This window comes from Oryzias melastigma, linkage group LG16 (genome assembly GCF_002922805.2).
Source record: "Oryzias melastigma strain HK-1 linkage group LG16, ASM292280v2, whole genome shotgun sequence".
NCBI lineage: Eukaryota > Metazoa > Chordata > Actinopteri > Beloniformes > Adrianichthyidae > Oryzias > Oryzias melastigma.
This window is the reverse complement of record NC_050527.1, coordinates 27,200,068-27,219,546: the sequence shown is the minus strand read 5'-3', so window position 1 is coordinate 27,219,546 and position 19,479 is coordinate 27,200,068. Positions and strand designations below refer to the sequence as shown.

General features: G+C 39.8%; 1 protein-coding gene across 3 annotated transcripts in view; it reads right to left on the bottom strand.

The window, feature by feature from the left end:
* LOC112136666 (glucocorticoid-induced transcript 1 protein) overlaps positions 1 to 18,939 on the bottom strand; it is a 34,432-nt gene extending 15,493 nt beyond the window's left edge. For 2 of the 3 annotated variants that reach the window (XM_024258524.1, XM_024258525.1), the window contains exons 1-3: positions 18,784 to 18,939; positions 18,291 to 18,657; positions 7,433 to 7,581 (exon numbers count right to left, since the gene is read on the bottom strand). In XM_024258524.1, coding sequence (XP_024114292.1) covers positions 7,433 to 7,581; positions 18,291 to 18,585 — 444 coding nt within the window. In that variant the 5' untranslated portion in view covers positions 18,586 to 18,657; positions 18,784 to 18,939. The remainder of the gene's footprint in view (positions 1 to 7,432; positions 7,582 to 18,290; positions 18,658 to 18,783) is intronic. The other variant, XM_024258526.2, reaches the window with a different exon arrangement.
* Between the last annotated feature and the right edge of the window lie 540 nt (positions 18,940 to 19,479).

The following is a 19,479-nucleotide window of genomic DNA, read 5'->3' as shown; positions in this document are numbered from 1 at the left end:
ACTCAAGTTCTTAAGTCTGTTTTCCGTCTCTAGGTACAAAACGCACAGCCATCGAATGCGGGCTGAAAATTAAAAATGTTGAACTTTGACCAATCAGGGACTCGTCCTTTTCAAAACACAAAAGTGTCTAGCGTTTAAAAATGTATCATGAAGGATCTATCGCGCTCTTGAACGTACATCACATGCCCGTGTGAAGGTAGCTTTAGAACGGTGGAAACCAGACAATCAGAGAGTCTAGCTTGTGTGGACATCCTATGGACACTTAGGGAGAATCCAAAACAGTTTATTAAGGAGGAACTATAGATGGCTTTGTATTCTTCACTGTGAGGGTGATCATCGCGCTGAGGAGAAACACTTCTTCATGTGGGTGTGAAGCACAGAAGTTTACATTTAAGTAATTGTGTGAATGATTCAAAGCGACACTAGTGATTCTGTTTCTCTTTTTTTATTTTTCTTCATTTTATTTTATATTTTTTTGGACCGTCAAAACTAAAATCACACTTGCAGGAATTTCTGCAATCTTGGTATCAAATCATTCAGCTCGTTAAGGACATTATCGCTTTTATAGTTTTCGTAAGTTTAGCAATTTTTAAGATATTATACTTTTTTTTTAGCCCCATTGAAATGAATGGAAATTTTTTCCAATTTATACAAATTCATACTTAAACTTTTGGTATTGTTAAATGTCACACAGTTATAGAAACTTAACGAAATTTAACTTTTTTTTTTTTTTTTTTTTAAACACAATTTTACGCAAGTGTGGGGTTTTTTACCCTAAATTTTCCTCAGATTTTTTGCGCACTTTAAAACTTGTGTAATATTGGTATCAAAACGTTCAGCATGTTTAGGATATTCATGCTGCTGAGGTTTAAAAGGCTAATTTTGAGCTAGCAACGTGCAATCATTTTTGGTTTATATTACATTTGCTGAGGATTTTTGAGCTAATTAGTAGTTAAGATAGTATTTTAGCAACATGTTAGCTTTCTTGGCAATTTTGGCATATACTGAGGTTTCTGAGGCTAATTCCAAGTTAAGCTAGTATCTTAGCAATGTGCTAGCTTTTTTTGTATATACTGAGGATTTTTAGGCTAATTAGGAGTTAAGCTAGTATTTACAGCAATATGATATATATGTTTTTCAGATAATTTGGCACCTAGTAAGGATTTTTGAGCTTTTTTGAGTTTAACATTTTAGCAAAATGCTGACTTTTTTTTTCTTCCAAATTTGACATCCGCAGAAGTTTTGGGCTAATTCTGAGTTCATACTTTTTACATATTATTTATTTTTTGTAATTAACTTTCTTTTTAAGAAATTCTTAAAATTCTGTGCACTTTCTGCAATTTTAAGTCCTTTAGCAACTTTAGCAAATTTCTTCAGCATATTCAATGACCACATTTAGAAAAAGCATTCACATTAGCATTATCGCAGGGAATGCAACTTTTCTAGTGACTTTTGGTTTCAGTATGACTTTTTTAAGTTATAAAACTGATGTTATTTATTTTGAAACTCAAATGTTGCTGCCTCTTCTTCTAGCTCAGGTGTGTCAAACTCCAGGCCTCCAGTTGGTTTTTCAGAAATTCTGTCTCATCTGCTGCCGATTACCTGGATCAGGTGCGTTTAGCCAATAAGGATTGGCTAATTTAGTTTATCAAAATTAAAGGTTTTTGGGTTTAATTTAGGGGTGTCAAACTCAATCACACAGGAGGCCCAAATCCAAAACACACCTTAAGTCGCTGGCCAAACAAGAAAAACATTTATTGAACACTCTAAAACTACATTTTTAAAACTTTAAAATAGGGCCGGGAATTGATAAAAAAAAAAAAGAAATAAATCGCAAACCTGGAAAAAATTAATCGCGATTAATAGCTATAATTTTTTTTTTTTGTCACAGTATTTGCCAGCAACCTATTATATTTGTGAAAAATCACAATAGGAAATCACACACAAAACTACATTTAGAACATTTATTTTTAGTTACTGCTGTCAATTGATTACAAAAAAATATCTGATTAATCACATTTTTGTGTTAGGATTAATCACGGTTAATTCCAGTGTTTTACCAGGTAAAATGTATTTTCAGAATATGGCACCGGACCATGGATCAAATAGTCTGCTTTTGGTGAAAAAGTGATCTAAAACACAAAAATAGCAAGAATTAAGCACTAAAAACCGATTTCATATTTATCTCTTCTGTAAGTGACCATATACATGATACATATATGTAATACATATTACCTTATTAATCCTTTTTGATTAATCGTGTGCGTTAATGTTCACAGCCCTACTTTAAAAAAAAACTAATTTCTAAACATAACTATGAATAAAAACAGCCAAGAATATTGTTCCAGAATAAATCAACTTAAACTTCAAATAACTTTATTTTACCCTCCATAAAATATATATTTTGTCAAGATTATACAAGTTAGAAATGAGCGCAAGATAACATCAAGCCATTAATAACAACTAGAGCTGTCAGGCGATCAAAATCTTTAATCGCGATTAATCGCATTTTGTCCAGAGTTAACTCGCGATTAATCGCAAACTTACATGTGGCCTTTAAGGAAAAAAATGTGCGCTTCGTGGAATTTATCAGTTCTACATTAATTATGAAAACAAGAATGGCAAAATTAATAGTTTTCATCAGAAATACTTTATTTTGTAACATTGTATTGAGATAAACTTCCTTAACCATAAAAGGCTGTAACATAAAATGCCTAACAAAAGCCCAAGTGCAAGTGAAGGGCATTTTAAATTCAAAACTTCAATCAACGTTCAGTAAAATAAAATAAAAAACATCAAAAATAACATTTCCATAACACTTTCATGTTCATTTTTTGTCAGGACCAAATCTTTTCCTCCTCTGCTGAACTACAGTAATAATGAAATAGAGATTTATCATTTCCAATGAACTTTTGTTTTTTAAAACATTAAAGACTGAGAAAAGCGGGATACACTGTGGATAGTTTGACAGTCTGTTACTGCCGCCGCGTTCTCTGGCTGCAGCTCGATGCAGCGACGTGTCCAGCGGAGCTCACGCCATGAATATGCCGGCAGACAGACCGCTATGCTGGGGCTGGATCACGCTTAAACCTCCAGAACATTTAAAACGTCCCCCGGTGCGCTTGCTGTTCGGAACGTCGGGGGTCCGCAGCTCTCGGGACGCGGCGCCGGACGCGAGCCGGTACCACCAGACGTGGTACTGGACGCGAACCGAAGCCGGGTTAGGGTGCAGGAGCTCTCCAGGTCTTAGTGCCGGCCGGTTTTAGCTCGCAGCTCGGAGGTTGGAGAGCCGCCGGTGATCTAGTGAGAGCCGCCTGTGAGTTAAAGGGGGGACGCCCGCGCACGGTATGGAAAGGCACGTATGAGAAAGTCCGCGATTAATGCGTCAAAAAAATTGTCGCCGTCAAGCACATGTCAGATTAATGCGTTTTTAACGCAACAAATCTGACAGCCCTAATAACAACAAAATAAAATGATCTGGAGGCCCGGATAGAATTACCCGGAGAGCCGGATGCGGCCCCCGGGCCTCGACTTTGGCACGTGCTTTAAAGCATGATGAAACACGAGCCTCGGCTCATTCGCTATGATGAATCCCGCCCAGCATGCAGACAACATCCTGAAGGATCCAGCTCTGTTCCAAAGCAGGAAGTCAGACTTCACATAAAAAAAAGAAAGTTGTACAGCTTTGTTTGGATTGCACAGCCAGACATGCCTTAGGAGCAGCGCTGCTATCATTAGCTTTAGAAGTGGTGATGTTCATCCAAAAAAACCTACCTTTGTACACTAAAGACAAAAAGAACTTGATTTCTCGGCCTCTGTTATCACGTGCATGCCAGAAACTGATCCCTATCTGCACTCCATTTAGGAGCATTAACTTGAAATCCAACAATCCAGACCCACAATGCAGCGTTAAGGAGTCCAGATTTAAGAAATTCGTCTGATTAAGTTGAAGATGAGAAGCCGAAGAACCGCGTTTCTTGTTTTATTTTTCCATCAGCTCTGATTAGAGGTTTCCCCTCACGTAGACGTGCATGCCAGCGCTCCGATAGCCATCGCAGTCTGCCGTCTGCGCCTTCAAAAACGTTCTAATAGAAGACGTGAGGCAACACAAACTGATTAGGCTGCCTTTGTGAGCCGGGCGCTCTGTGAGAACAGCTTGGTGTTGTCAGGGCCCTAATCTTCCTCCACATAGGCCCTGCAGGCCTGCCCCACCACAGCATTAGCATATGTATGGACCCTCTGCTCCACAACCTCCACACAAAAGGCAGGCGGCCACGAGGGCCAGGTGGTAAGCAGTGGGATTTCTGCTCGCCGCGCCTGGAGGACAGGTGCAAACAGCTTCACCTCCGCGCAGCGCTCAAATGAGAGGCCGCGGTCAGCTTGTGCAGCGCTCCACAAAAGGGGGACGGCTCTTTTGTTGGCTGCTTTCTGCTCGTCTCATGAAAGGAGCTTTGCCCGGGCAGACTTTTATTTTAGGGAGGAAGTGGTCGCTCACGATCGCAGAGGGAGTTGGAGCTTTTCGCCGCTCAACACAAACCTCCCAAACACTCCCGTTTCTTCTCGTTAACATTTTCCAGGAGATAATCATCCAGCTGATTGGAAATTTGTTCCATAGCTTCGCAGGAACTGTGTGATTAGTCGTGTTTACTTTGCTCACAGGCACTTCAACACGGCCCTCCCTGCACTTCCTCAGCCCGCGAACAAAGAGGAGGCAGGCGAGGAGAGCGCTTAGCGGGATGAAGGCCATGGAAATGAGGCTTGGCGGTCTTCATTCAGTCACATGAAAGGCGTCCGTTCACAGGAGGAGAACTCGTCGTCATCATACATATTCAGTTTTCCCCTGTAACTGACGATCGTCCTGCAGCTCAACTCTAACCCACAAGCAGGCAATATTTAGAAGGAACACAAATGTTTTGTGAACCATCTTTCACTTTGATTGCACATTATTAATATATATATGGTCTAAATTAGTCAATTTTTAAATTAAAGTTGAATTTAAACACCCACTCCCAAGAAAATCACATTTTTGGTGTTTTAACATGTTTTTGTTGCATTTTTCTGATGATGGAGATCATATATATCACATGTGTCAAAGTCAAGGCCCGGGGGCCGGATCCGGCCCTCCGGGTAATTCTATCCTGCCCTCCAGATCTTTTTATTTTATTGTTAAAGTTTTAAAAATAAGCATTCTGGTAGCTTTTTGGACTATTTACTAATATTTTAAGGCTATTCTGGAGTTTAGCAAATATTTCGGCAACATGAAAACTATTTAGGATTTTTCTATTTTTTAAGCTAATTTAGCATTTAGCTAATATTATAACTGCCCATCAATTTCAGCATCTTCAGCTATCAGTACTAGCATCTTCAGTGGCCAAATTCAGCTTACAGCATTCACACTAGCATTATTGAAGGTGATGCTACATATCTAGATCATGATTATGTTAAAAAGTTTGTTTTAAAGTTAAAAAAATAGTTTTAGAGTGTTCAATAAATGTTTATTCTGTTCTTTCCAAGACCTAATAATTTTGGCCTCTTGTGCGATTGAGTTTGACACCCATGATATATGTAAGAAAATTTACATTAAAATTGAATTTCTGAATATTTCTTTATTCAAATTATTGTAAATCAGGAGTAGACGAAAAAATCCAGTTTGAAAAAGATCGTAGTTGTGACGTAGAAAATACCCTGGGTCGGGCCAAAGGCTCTGTGCTCAGCTGGACAGCATGTAAACAGAGAGCTCTCATCAATGGAGAGGGGGCGAAGGGGTGTGACGATAAATCAACCTAATCTAAGAATGATTTATATTCTTACGACCCAACCAGGTCGTAGAAAAATCTGAGGCAAGTTCGAATCGACAGCTACTATTACAAAATCACTTCAAATTAAATGAATCCTTTACGACCGATCTTGGAAAATATCATTTGGATTGGAATTGGTAGGTTTACAGTGTTTCCCCACGTTTCTTTATTCATGGCTTCATGTATTTGCAGATTTTCTTTCAGTCACGTGACTGTTCTGGTTCATCACAAAAATTCAATCAATTCACGACGCCTTTATGAGAGTTGAGCATCCGAAGGAGGTGCTGAGGAGCATCTCTTCTCCTGGAAGGGATTGGGAGAGTTCTTGATAAAATAATGAAAGCTAACGTCAAAATGCTCTTTCATTGATTTACAATCCTTTCCAACTGCGGTCAAATGAGCCGCCGTTCACATTTCCGTGGTCACATCAAGAAGCTCCGTGGAGTCTGGTGGAGATTTTCCAGCGTTCTCAGTCCTGCTACCGTAAGTATTGGATGAAACTCACACCAAAAATCCAGTGATGCTGATTTGACCACAGAAATGTGAACGGCGGCTCATTTGACTGCAGTCAATGTGAAGATACCATCTTCTCTTCTCCAGAACCTGAACTAGACACTAGGAACAGATGAGGGTTTAGTGCATGTGCAGCAGAGCTGTTGATGGAATGAAGATCATTCATTCAAACAGAGTCTGTCCAAGACAGTTTGGTTGATTTAAAAGGAGAAATACTCGGAAATCCAAAATTATTTCTTATTACATTTGTTCTCTCTCAGAAGAAAAATGAGTAAGGAACATTCTTCAGCCGCGGGGGTGGGGTGAGACGGTACAGAGGGGTATTCTGGGTATTCGCGGATGTCTCCGGTCCCTAACCCCTGTGAATCAGTGGGGAATCCACTATTTTACTACAAGGTAAAAACATTGAATTGTTGCTAAAACAAATCCTTAAAGTAGGGGGTTGGGTTGCTCTGTGTCTGTAGTCTGGCCAACAACTCAGAGGTAATTTTCTAATGAACTCCTGCTGTTCTGCAGAAAATATGTCCAAGAAAACCAGTTTTTTGTTTTGGCTAAAAACAACATATACGTGATTTTAAAAAAATCACTGTGAATGCTTTGAAAATAGATCAGAAGACGATCGGAGCGGGACTTTAATCTCTGACTGAAGTGTTTTTACATAAACATCGTGGGTTATAGGCCGACTGTGGCTGTACCTTCATCCAGATGTTCTCAGGAAAAGAAATTAAAAACTATTAAACTCCACTTTGCTGCAGACACTCTTACCAGCTGATAACACAAGTTCTCCAGTGAAGGATCTCCAGATGAATCCACATGACCGTAAACGATAAATCAGTACCACAGAGAAGGTCGATCAGTTTGAGAAACAGAGAGCATCTTCTATGACAGAACTTTTGATTAACTTCAGCTTGTTAACCTCTCATGACCTCCTGACAGGAGGATTTAAACACATATGGAAGGAATATAGAAGTTTGGCTTTTTAAAGAGAAAAGCTCCTCACACTTACGCAAATGAATCTGTTTTTCATTAAATATCAGGCGTTACTCAAAAAACTTCAAGTAAAGAAATACATTTCTCTTTTCAGAAAATGTGTTGGGGTGGGAGGCGAGGCGGCCGTTTACCTGTGTAGCTTTGTCCTTCATGCAGGAAGGGTATGGTCCGTGGGAGTCTCGAGGCCACTGGCCAGTGAGGTACGGCCCTGTGATGGCGTCCAAGGAGGACGCCCTTCGGATGGCGCTGGAACTGCGCACTTGTAATTTGGACCGTTCTGCTGTAAAATAAAAAAAAAATAAATGAAATAACCTGAAAGCTCAAAAATGGGTTCAGGTTTAACCAACAAATGAACCGAAACACAAACAAGTCATCTGAAAGGTACAACGATAAAACAGAGATTCCAGATTATATTTAATGTACCAGAATGCAGCAGAGCAGTTTTCTATTGGGCTGTGACACAGTAGTCTTTAAAAAAAGTGTATTTTTTGTCTAAAAAAACTTTTGTTTTTATTTAAACAGAAATTAATTGTAATGTAATTTATGTGGACTGACTCCGTTCGTTGCTTTGAACTTCCAACCGTTCATTATATTTATCATCACACGGAGTGGTCAGTGTGAATACTCGATCCTGATTGGCTGCAGGTTGTCAATTAAAAACTAGAAAAGTTGCATTACCTGCGATAATGCTAGTGTGAATGCTTTTTTTCTGAAAGTAGTCGCTGTAGATGCTGAAGCTTTTTGCCGAAAATGGTGACGCAATTGACTTTAATTAATAAAGGGATAATATTAAAAAATCCAAATGCTATTTGCAAAATGTTATATTTGCTAAAAGACAGGAAATTTTGTCAAAGAACTATGAAAGAGTGCTGAAGTTGCCCTAAATTTCTGAAAAATGTGTAGTAAAATTGCTTAAAAATACCTAATACATGTTGATTTTGCAAAAATATTTAGTGTGTTGTTAAAATTTTAGCTAAAGTGCAAATTAGCCCAAAAAACCTCAGTAAATGCCAAATTAGCCCAAAAAAGCTAGCTCATTGCTTAAATACTAGCTAAACTCCAAAATAGCCAATAATTCCTCAGTAAACTAAATTAGTCAGAAACGTTTGCATGTTGCAAAAATAGAAGCTAAACTCTAAAATAGCCAATAAAAACTCCAGTAGATAACAAATTAGCCAAAAATGTTAGCATGTAGCTAAAATATTAGCTAAACTCCAGATTTTTTTTTAAACTACAATAAAAGATGAAAACATATCCCATGAATATATTTAAAGACTTGTAGCTAATCTACTTAAAATGTTTAAATTTGAAAACGTTCTCATTCATTTCCCTATTTTGCTCAATATTTCAAAACTATAAAGTTTATAAATACAAGCAGCAAACTCCTGAACGAGCTTAACATTTAATACCAAGGGAAAATCCGAATTCTTCTCTTTTCCCTTCTCCTTAATTTGAAGTGGCTGTGCACGTCGAAGTTGAGTCTTGATTATTTTTTAAATTTCACCCTCTAAACGGAGCGGTCCGAAGTCCTCCATCGCGAGAGTAATCCGTGTCGCCCTGAGAAGAGCTTTTCTTCACTTGGGTGCGCTCTGAAGCACAGAAGTTTACATTAAAATGCAAGTAATGACTTTTTGTTGTAGAACGACTTTTTAAAGTTATAAAACCGCTGTTATGTATATTCAAGCGCTGGAAGCTCCACGCTAATGCTAGCAAATCGGTGATTATTGGTGATGTCATTGAACTAAAGTCACATCCGAAATATTTGACACTATTTTTTCATCACCCTCCGTTTGGAGGGATAAATGAAGGGAGAGGGGAAGAATTCACATGGGGCCCAAGATTGTTGAAATCGCTGAAAGTGTGATTGAGTTTTTACGTGTCGGAATACGTTCGGAAAAGTGCAGCAGAATCACTGTAGTGTGAATGCTGACTAAACATTCACACAATAATGACAGTGGACACCTAAAAAGGAGTGTGAATGCTCTGGATTATTGTGGTGGCCTAAAAGTCAGTTGGTAACCACAATAGATGTTATTCCACAGTTTGTCACAACAAGATAGTAGAAAAGATCTGTCCTTCAGATGTCTATGATGGACATGACAGGATCTCTGTTGACTTTCATTTGAAATAGTTTATCTGCCGTCTTTCTGCCCTGTTGACCTTGTTGCTTCGTACAGAGTAAAATGTTTATAATTAATTGTATTAATAATAAATGAAAGAAATTGTTTGTTGATCCACATTTAATGATCAGAGTTCATGGTGGATATTTCTTCAATCAAAGCGATCTAGAAAACTACATGTTGACTTTGTTTCTTTGAAACAAACTTTAGCCTCATCAAATGGACAAAAAACAAGCAGTTCACTTCATTTTTTTATTTAAAAAGAGGTCATACCTTTTTGAGCTTTGAAGTGTATCTTATTGTTCACTCCTCACTAGAAAGAACCCCACAGTGGTATTTTGATCCATTCATGCATTTCTGAGTAATCCTCTAAAAACCTGCGCTCTGAGTACCAGCCGCTCCCATACCCACGAAAACAAGCGGGTCCTCACGATCTGATGTCACAGAGTGAGACAGCCCCTTTCAGGAAGAATTTGCTCCGCCCCCAGTCTAACACTAACACCCACTTTCTCCACAGAGCTAGCGGTGTTTAGCAAAAAAACTTTCATTTTAGATGCAGAATATCGTATGTCTTCCAATTGTGTCTAGTCTTTAATAAATTCCAGCTCAAACAGGTGTTTGTTACTTTAGACGCGGGGCTCCTTTAAGACGTGAATGATGACAGTGATGCTGCGTTCACAATCGCCATGTGACGCACGTTCTTGAATGCGCTTATAGTCTATGTTGATCACACTGCAAAAGCAGGATAGGGCTTCTTCTTCTTTTCCTTTTTCTATCGTCTACTAGCTCAAGTCCACCCCCTACAGTTGGAAGACTCTTGATGTGAAAGGTGGTGTAAAATCTGGTGAATCTTGCACCTTTCACAGCTCTATTCCAATATATTAACCCTTGTGCTGTGCTTGGCATGTTTACATTAAAAGTGGGGTCATCTGGATCCCACAAGACATCGCACTCAACTTTTTTTCTTTTTCTTCCGGAATTTTTTTTTTAATCTTCACTGGTGTCCGTGGCAGACATACAATCCTGTGCACCTTGTCATGGGGGGTGGGACACACACATCAATATAAGGGTGGGGGTCATCTGGCACAAGGGTTAACGACTTGATGTGTTAAAAATTACAGTCAGGCACAAACCATAATGATTAAATTCTCCGCCATGACTAATTTCCAAATGGACACCACCCACACCTCACCACAAAATCTGAGTCCTCGAAGGTCGAAGTTTAACCTGGTTTGACTTTCATCGTCTATTAAATGGACGTGTGTTTTGTATGTACAGCCCAAAAACGGTCTTAAAAATGTGTGTAGCGACACAAGCGTTTTGAACGTAGAAGACAAAACGGACATACATGCACGTTTACAATAGACTTTTCATTGGAAGTGGTTGCAGAGGGCGGGTGAACTCAGCATAAAATGGTGAAAGACCTGACTTCGCTTCATATTAGTGTCCGATACCAACTATTACAAAAACAAAAAAAATTTTTTTTCATATTCGTTGCTGCATAAACTTCCTACAATACAAACTACATTTAACAATCCAACATAGTGGGACTCCAGAAACGGTAAACTCAGGTTCTAGACGTAACAATGAACAAGATGTAACAAAAATCAACAATGAAAAAGTGAAGCCAAGAATCCTGAAATCTTTAAAGCAACAAATCAGTTCTGCTGACAGGTTTTTAATCGAACCCTGACAGAGTTCACACTTCCTCCTCTCCAAACTGTGGAGAACTTTTCCAACCTTTCAAGAACGACAAGAGTCGAGGCCTGAAGCAAACGCAAAAGAATGAGCCGCAGTATCTGATGTTCTGAGGGCAATTTGTTGTGACTTAAAGCAGTTAAGCGCACACCACCCACATAAGAACTGGTAAACAACCAACCTGCAACGCACATCAATACTGCCTGCCTTCCACGCAACATTCCTGCAGAGACATGCAGCGCAGCCAGGCGAGAGGACGGCCATGGAATTACTGAAAACACGTGTAAACGTCTGCATTTAGCCTTCAAAGGAACGCATTTGCATACATTCAAGACAAGCTTGCAGGCCGTGTCTGAACAGGCTAAAGCCGGGGCCAACATGAGGCACCCCCTTTCCTCGTGGAGCGGCAGAGCCGTCCATTGTTGTTCTTTGTTCAGAGAACACACAGGCCTACCAAGTCAAACGTATTGCCTAAGTAAGCTACAGTAAAATTCCCTGAAGCACTGTAGACAAAGGAAGCAGGCTAAATTTCCATCAATATTGATACAGGCCAAGCCAGTCCCCTCAGAACAAGGCTTGTGGTTATTTTCCACCGTCGCCCCGCATGCCAGACCAGAAAACTCTCCCAACAAGAAAAAAGAAAGGGTTTTTTTAACAGAGCGCTCCATCCATGCATTTCCAGACAGAAACGTACAGCAGTGTTCATAAAGGTTTATTCAAAGAGTCTCAGATTTCCCTCAGAGTTTCAGCTGCACAAACTGAACATTCTCAGGGATAGATGGATTATTACCTGAAGGGCAAAGAAAGAAAATGTAGAAACAAATGTGGCCTACATTTCTAAACCACTGCTCAACTGTTTTAAGAGACTCTAAGCAAATATAAAACATTTAGGAATATTGGATTTTTTAATTCGGACAAAACTTGGAAGGCTTTGAAAGTGAAGTCTCCAATATTTTAAATTTGTTGATTAAATTACAGTTTGTGAGTCTATGAGTAAGGATAAAATGAATCCACTCATTTTCTAAATCTAAATGTTTATGTTTGAGATAATTTATTCCAAAATATGAGACTTTGAGGACACTAGTATCCTCCAAGTGGAGCATGTCTGAAACCCATGACATGAATGTACATACTTTTCTTTTGAAGCAACCAGTAAGACTAAAGCAAAACTTTTAAAACCATTTCTGTTTCTACAAAGACATGCAGACGTCCACAAAAAATGACAAGGCAGAATTCTGAAAGGGAAGACAGTAATCTTTGAGGAGAATGACTTGGTGTAAATACAACTGGTAGTGCTGCCAAAACCATTATTTTAGTAGTTGACTGATAATCAATTATTTTTTACGGCTAGTTGACTTATCGGGCCATGCGCAAACTGGATGTAAACACAGATCTTAACCATCATTAGGTTTAAACTAACTAAAAACTAGATATATAACATTACCTGTGATAATGCTAGTGTGAATGCTGTAAGCTGAATTTGGCCACTGACAAACATTTATTTTAAGAGCACAAAAGTTTCAAGTTTCTTGTAGCAAACCACATTTTTGCACAAAAATTCAGCAACATAACTAAACAAAAAAACGATACACACTTTTCTATCGCCCACATGATATGTAGTGTCATATCGCCCAGCACTAGTTAGGAGTTCATCCCTCCACAGTGAGATGGTTATTCAGGAAATGCTGATTCACAGGGTGGAAATCCAAGTAAGGTCAGCCCAAAATCAAGTCTCAGGTGAGCTGTAAAAACTGTGAAGGGAACTTGCTGGTCTCCCAGAGTCCTTTGAACAGATGAGAGCCTTTGACTGTATGTGAAAACTGAACTGAGTGACCCCTCCCCTTTGGCATTCCAAACAGGAAGTACCTGCTGGTCCCAGGAAACCAAAATCCCACAGACTTCTACAGAGAAATAAACAGCTGTTACTCACTCATTCTATTGGTTTTCAATTGATTTTTTTTTTTCATAGTTCAAGTTTTTCAAGTATAAATCGACCAATCAGATGCCTCAATAAAGGTATTTGGAGCCTGTTGGCCTCCACGTCCGAATCGTTTGAATCAAAACGTTGACAGATTTTGTGTCGGGAAGATTTTAAATGGTAGGGGTGTGGTCTTCCAACAAGCTCACTCCTGATTGGTGATGGTGGTTGCTATAGAAACTCAGACCGACTCTGACCAATCCCTGCTAACTGTGACATACAGCTCCAACATGGTGGCGCCCATATCACGAAAAAATTATTACTGAATTGACTTAATTTGGTTGGAGCTGGAAGTTAACTATTTTCTACAGATTACGTCACATTCAGTTGTCCAGTTCTTTGATAAAGTCATTGACATTTATTATTTTACAGGACAAAACAAGGTGTTGACGTCACACATAGAAAATATCTCTTCTCTGCCCTCGTGAAATGAGCCCAAAGCCCATCACTGTGGCTTCCTGTTCGTCTGCCGCCATTTTGTAACCCGTAAGAGTGATTGGTCCGAGTCGGTCTGAGTCATGTTTTTAGAGGGACTACTGTTGCCAATCATGACTGAGCTTGTCTGAAGGCCACACCCCTTCTTCCACTGAAAGCGTCTCGGGAGAAGCTGTCAACCAAACATTCGAGGAGGGCAGTGGGCACCACATGCTTTTACTGAGGCATCTGATTGGACAGTTCATGACTTGTATAACTTGTGATAAAGAAAAATATCTTTAAAAAAAAATAGGGCTGTTAAGAAGAATGTATCAGAGCAAGAATGGTTATTCTGACAAATAAATGACTGAGAAATAACTGATTTCGACTTTCTTGATACCAGTGGATACTTCTTGATTGGAAGATGAGAGGGGAGGAGATGGTCTGTCCAGTGATTTTATGGTCAATGGTTCCAACAGAGATCAAATTAACCCATAAAATTTAAGGCAAATATATCAACTTTTAGTGGATTTATCCTATTAACACCTTTCTGCAATCGTTATCAGACAAACACAGGAAGTCAGAAAGGAAAATTCCTTGGAAACATCAGATGTTCAGTCTATGATTGCCCCCCCATGCAAAAATATTTTTTTTTTTACAAAAAATAGATATTTTGATATTTTTAGTAAAGACAAACTGATATTTGTGGCTATGTGGGACTCCCATCACTTATCCTTTGATGAAGATACAGCATCAGGTCTGACCTAGTGAAAACCTTAAAGCAAAATTATGATTTTAAAAACGTTTTTCCACAATCCAATTAAAAAAGTATATTTGGATGCATGGTGGATTATTTTTGGGGACGGTTATTCACAATAAATGTATAAATAATGACAGTAATCACATTTGTTTTGCATGATCTGCCACAAGATTGCATTTGTGCATGTGCCTCTAAGCTGGGCAGGAAATGACTTGTGAAAATTAGTCAGTAAATCAGCTTCAACACGTTACACAACAAGCAAACCGTTTCATCTTCATTTAAGGAAATCTCCTGAAGAGCAACTCCTCTGACTCCGCATGCAGACAGAAAGCAACCTGTCTTCTGGTTAAACTGAGGCAGACGCATTTTCACATTTGCTCTTACTCTGCAGTTTGAAAGGTTCACAATGAAGCTCAGCTGTTTCAGCACAACGGCACTTCAACAGCAGGCGGACCGTCATTGTTGGGACGCCGCGGTAAGAGGATGATGATTGTGGGTCTAAAAAGTCACCACATGCAGAGTAATCCCTTTGACGTCTTCACTGAGGAAGCTTCTCAGCTCTTCTCTGCAGTCCAAATGCATCATGGGAGAATTAAACACTTCATTAAATAAAGAATAGCTTCTTTAATAAGAGATAATTAAATACAATGATCAAACTGTCTTTGATGATGTAGAATTGTGAGTCTCAACCATTGAGTCACGACAATGTCGCTTCAATGCATGTTTGGACAGAGAGGTCGAACCAACGAAGGAAGGTCAACTCTCCATCATCACAACTGACACGGGACACTGGTCTGGGTTAGAGGTGGCCTCTTTCAGAGAACCCGGGGTATGTGCGGCATGCCGCCGGGGCAGAAAATCAACACCCAAAGGCAGAAACACACACAGGTGAACCTCATGGACCGTCCTCTCAGTCGACGGGACGCTCTGTTCCTCGTATGGCGAGCTGGTCGCACGGAGGTCATCTCGTTCAAAGAATCGAGGAATGTGGGGAATGTCGCAAACACAAAACTCCAAACTCAACACCGCAGTAACCAACACTAGACGAGTCAACGATGTCGATGGTAGATGAAGCCTTAACCACACTGACTGGACACGGATGTCTGCGAGTGAAAAATGGTCAAACCTGTAACGGACAAGCAGGTAGTTCGCAAAAAATATCAAAGTTGTAGACCGCTAAGTGAACTCAAAGAGAGGAAATCTTCGTGCAAATTTTTCTATGGGCATGCTGCGGGTGTCAGGTCACAGTGAACACTTATGCAACATGTACAGACAAGTAAGGGAGAGACTAAGGCCATCAAATCCATCTATGGCCATCAAATCCTATGGGACTGGGCCTTACGATGCAACCAGTCCTCTATGACTCTCCACGGATCGGACAACCCAAAAAGGTGCACGTGACCCCTTTACGGAGGCTGTCCCGTACAAGTGCCGTGGGTTGGCTTAATCAGCCAAAGTTCCAGAAGAAATAAAGCAACACTACAGTTGTCCTCCAAGTGTTTGAAGCTCTGATCACAGAGAACTTTCACATTTTCTCTCATTTGTAGTCAGCGGGTTTCCTTAGAATCCTCAAAGAATCTCAAAGAATCTCAGAGCGTAAAGCAGCTTAAGCCATTATGCTACGTTCACACCAAACGCGATTTGTGCGGCAAAGGCCAGTTTTAATGTTAAGTCAATGGTACAGATGTGAATTGAGGCGATCTGAAGTCCCGCGGTGTGATTTGAGCAACGGGCACAAAGCAGCGGTCTAGCAGCAGCGCAACTTCAAATATCTAAATTTTGTCTGGTCCCCACATCGCATCTGCCAATCAGGAACTCCGCTTTGGGCACGTGACAGTTTCAGTGACTCGATCAGCAGGTAGAATACTAGTCCAAAGCAAGCGTAATTGTGCTGAACTTCCATCTTTTTCCTTGACCTGCTGAAGCAACGGGGTTGTCAGAGCGGCTGGATATTGCTGGGTGAAGGCGGGATACCAGCCTCCCGGGAGCCAGCAGAGCTCGCTTCAAACGCCAACAGACAGCTGCTGTGGGGCGCAGGGGCACTGAACTTTGATATTTTTCTTAATTTCAAGACAATAATAATAAAAAAGTCTCCTAATTCTATTTTATTTTCCCCTTTGTGGATTAATGCGAGACATTGATACACAGCCACTGCAATCTTAGAATGATCTCATGAACCCAGACATGTAACAGATGTTTTTGAAACTCTTCACAATAAATAAACCTGATTTCACTACATCTATGTCTTCCATACATTCAAAATGATCTATGCACAGACACCGCTCTATGTAGCCATCAGACTAAAAGTGTAACATTTATACAACAAAAGTTCTTAAATTCTCTGATAAAATTGTATTTCTAACATGTTCTTGGAGCATTTATCTAATGATGTATAAAATAATTTAAGATTAAAACTATGTTTCTGAGCATTTCTTTATTCAAATCGATTTGAATCGAGTGGAAACTCGAGGTTTGAAACAGCTCAGGTTAAAGTCTCACTTCTCCACTCCAATTGTAAAATCCTCCATTGGAGACAAATAGATCTGTTAACGTCTTCATTTTCCTTGTCTGAGCTGACATCTGGACTAAAACTTTACTGCTGGGTAGCTCCAATAGTCATCACCTTTTTTTGTTGCGCCGCTAATATTAGGCTAGTGGTGTGAGGGGCTGTAAGCTGGCGGGAGAGAGTGTAACCAAAAGGTTGATGAGGAATTAGCAGAGTTAACTTCTGCACTAAGAATTAATTTCTAATGAGTTCCTGCTGCTCTGCAAAAACAGTCTCAAAAAATAGTTTTTTTTATTTATTTTATCTAAAAAGGCCGTAATCATAAGTGAGAAAATACTATTTTTCACTATCGTTAAAAATCCTGGTTTGAACTTATAGAGCTCTTAATAACCGAACACCTGTCTGTATGAAAGACCTCGTGCAGCCGTACACTCCCAGCAGGTCCAGAGATCATGTGACCAGGGTCTGCTGGTTGTTAGAAGAACTCTGTTAACAACTAAAGGTGACAGAGAGTTTACAGCAGTGGTTCCATCTCTCTGGAACTCTCTTCTTCTGATCTGTAGACTCAGTTTTCTTTCAAAAAGCAGCTAAAAACGCATCTTTTTCAAATAACTTTTTATTAATTCTATTTTTATATTCTGTTTTACTGTGCAGCACTGTGCTTTTTATCTTGAAAGGTGCAATATAAATAAATATTATCATTTTAAAGTAGAAAAAAATATAGTTGGAGAGGGACTTTAAGATTATATTTTTGGATTTGATTAATTAATTCTGCATTTAAAAATGAAGTTCAAATTTAAAAATCAACCTATTTATTAATACATTGAGCTTTTAAGTATTTAATGGTTTACCATTTTTAGGTTTTTACCTCGTCTATTTTTTAATTTATGCAGTGCCTCCTCAAATTTTAGTCAAGGTTTTTCCTCTATTTTCTGTTTTGTGTCAGTTTTGTTGTTGTTGCTTTTATCTAATGTGTCTTATGACTTTTTATTGTTTTAAAAAATGTTTGTCTTTTCTGTTCAGCACTTCAAGAGCATGTTGATGAAAAGTGCTATATAAATAAAGTGATAGAAAAAAGTTTTGTGACATCATAAGAAAATGTGTTAAACACTTAAAATAATCTCGTCTCCATAGAGGAGAAGCAGTCGTATAAAGATGTTCCTTCGTTTATGTCTTCATATCAGTTCACCAGGATCCTCAACCATCATGATAAGCTCATACGGTCTTTGAATAGGAAGTCCCTGACCTTCTGTGCCGTTTGTGCAATCACAAAAATGTTTATTAAAGTCCCCATGAACCAAAGGACAGCAGGTTCACATCATGATCAAACTAAAGATGGAAGGAAGCCTAAACAGATAGAAAGTGAGGGGTAAAGGTCACATTTGAGCCAGAATTACAAACAATATCTGATGGTAACAAAACCCAAAATGTAGCAAATAAAGTTCTGCCACGAGACAAACACACCTGGCGCTTCCAGGCCTCGCGCAGGTGAAGCGGCTGTGAGGAGGTTTACCTTTGGAAAGTGGAGAGTCTGGGGGGCAGGAAGCCTCTCTGTTCTCGGGGGACAGGCTTTGCTTCACCCCCGCGCTTCCTGCACTCAGCTGTGGACCGGCGGTGGGGCTCGAGCCCCGGCTAGTCGTGGCCCCTCCGAGCAGGGACCGGGTCGGACTGCTCTGACCCGCCCGCAGGAGCTGGTAGGGAACGGTGGCACGGATGGGGTGCAGGCGGCAGCTGCTGCCACCGCCGCCGAACGAGCCGGGAGACCCGGCATTGCTGCGCCTCACCCGCGAGTTACTGGGAGCCGACATCCCCCCGTGTGCCCTTATCGCTCCGAGAAAGACGTCCTGCCGGAGCGGCGGCTTCTCTGCAGGAGGAGAGCGCTGGGGGCGGTAAGATAAACATTAGCCTGTTAGCCAGAAAGACGCTAGCTTGCTTTAAAAACTAAACTTCACGCCTACTTTTAACGTTAAAAGTTAATAACGCGTGACATTTAGCGACACACTTACCTACAGAACACGAAACCGTGCCGTAATAAACTGCGAAAGTAACTTTAAAACGAGTTTAAAGTAGTTATTTGTGTTTCTCGGCTCCTACGTGTTCCCCATCCTGTCCACTCACCCTAAATGACAGTTGTTCCGACCAGACTACTGGCTGGTGCCCGTGGGCGGGGTCTAGCGGCTTCCAGCTCAAGCTGTGATTGGACAGTACCCACGTACAGTAAGAGCTCTGATTGGCCAACAGTGCTCCACTGGGCACACAGTAAACCAATCAAAACCGTTAGTACTTTATCAGCGTGTTATGGAGGAAAGCAAGAAAAAAGAACCTTGAATTTAGTAAAATCACCGAATTTGAGCGTATTTAAGAGTATTTAATTTAAAATGTGCAAATATATAAATGTATTTGAACAAAGTGACGTGAGAAAGTCAGCAATGAACCACACATTTACTTAAATCCTAAATTAAATAAGTAATATACTAGCTAAATACACACACAAAATAAAGTTTTTGTTTCACATTCAGTATTTAGGTTAAAATATCAGTGTTTGGAGTCATACTTTGAGTTTGATATATCTAATTTATCCAGATTTTGTACTTTTTTTTTTTCTTTTATTATAACTATAAGGAAAAGTTCACAGATAAAAGACTTGAAGAACAAATATGTTGTGGAACGAAGAAAAAACTTGGAATTTAGTAAAATCACAG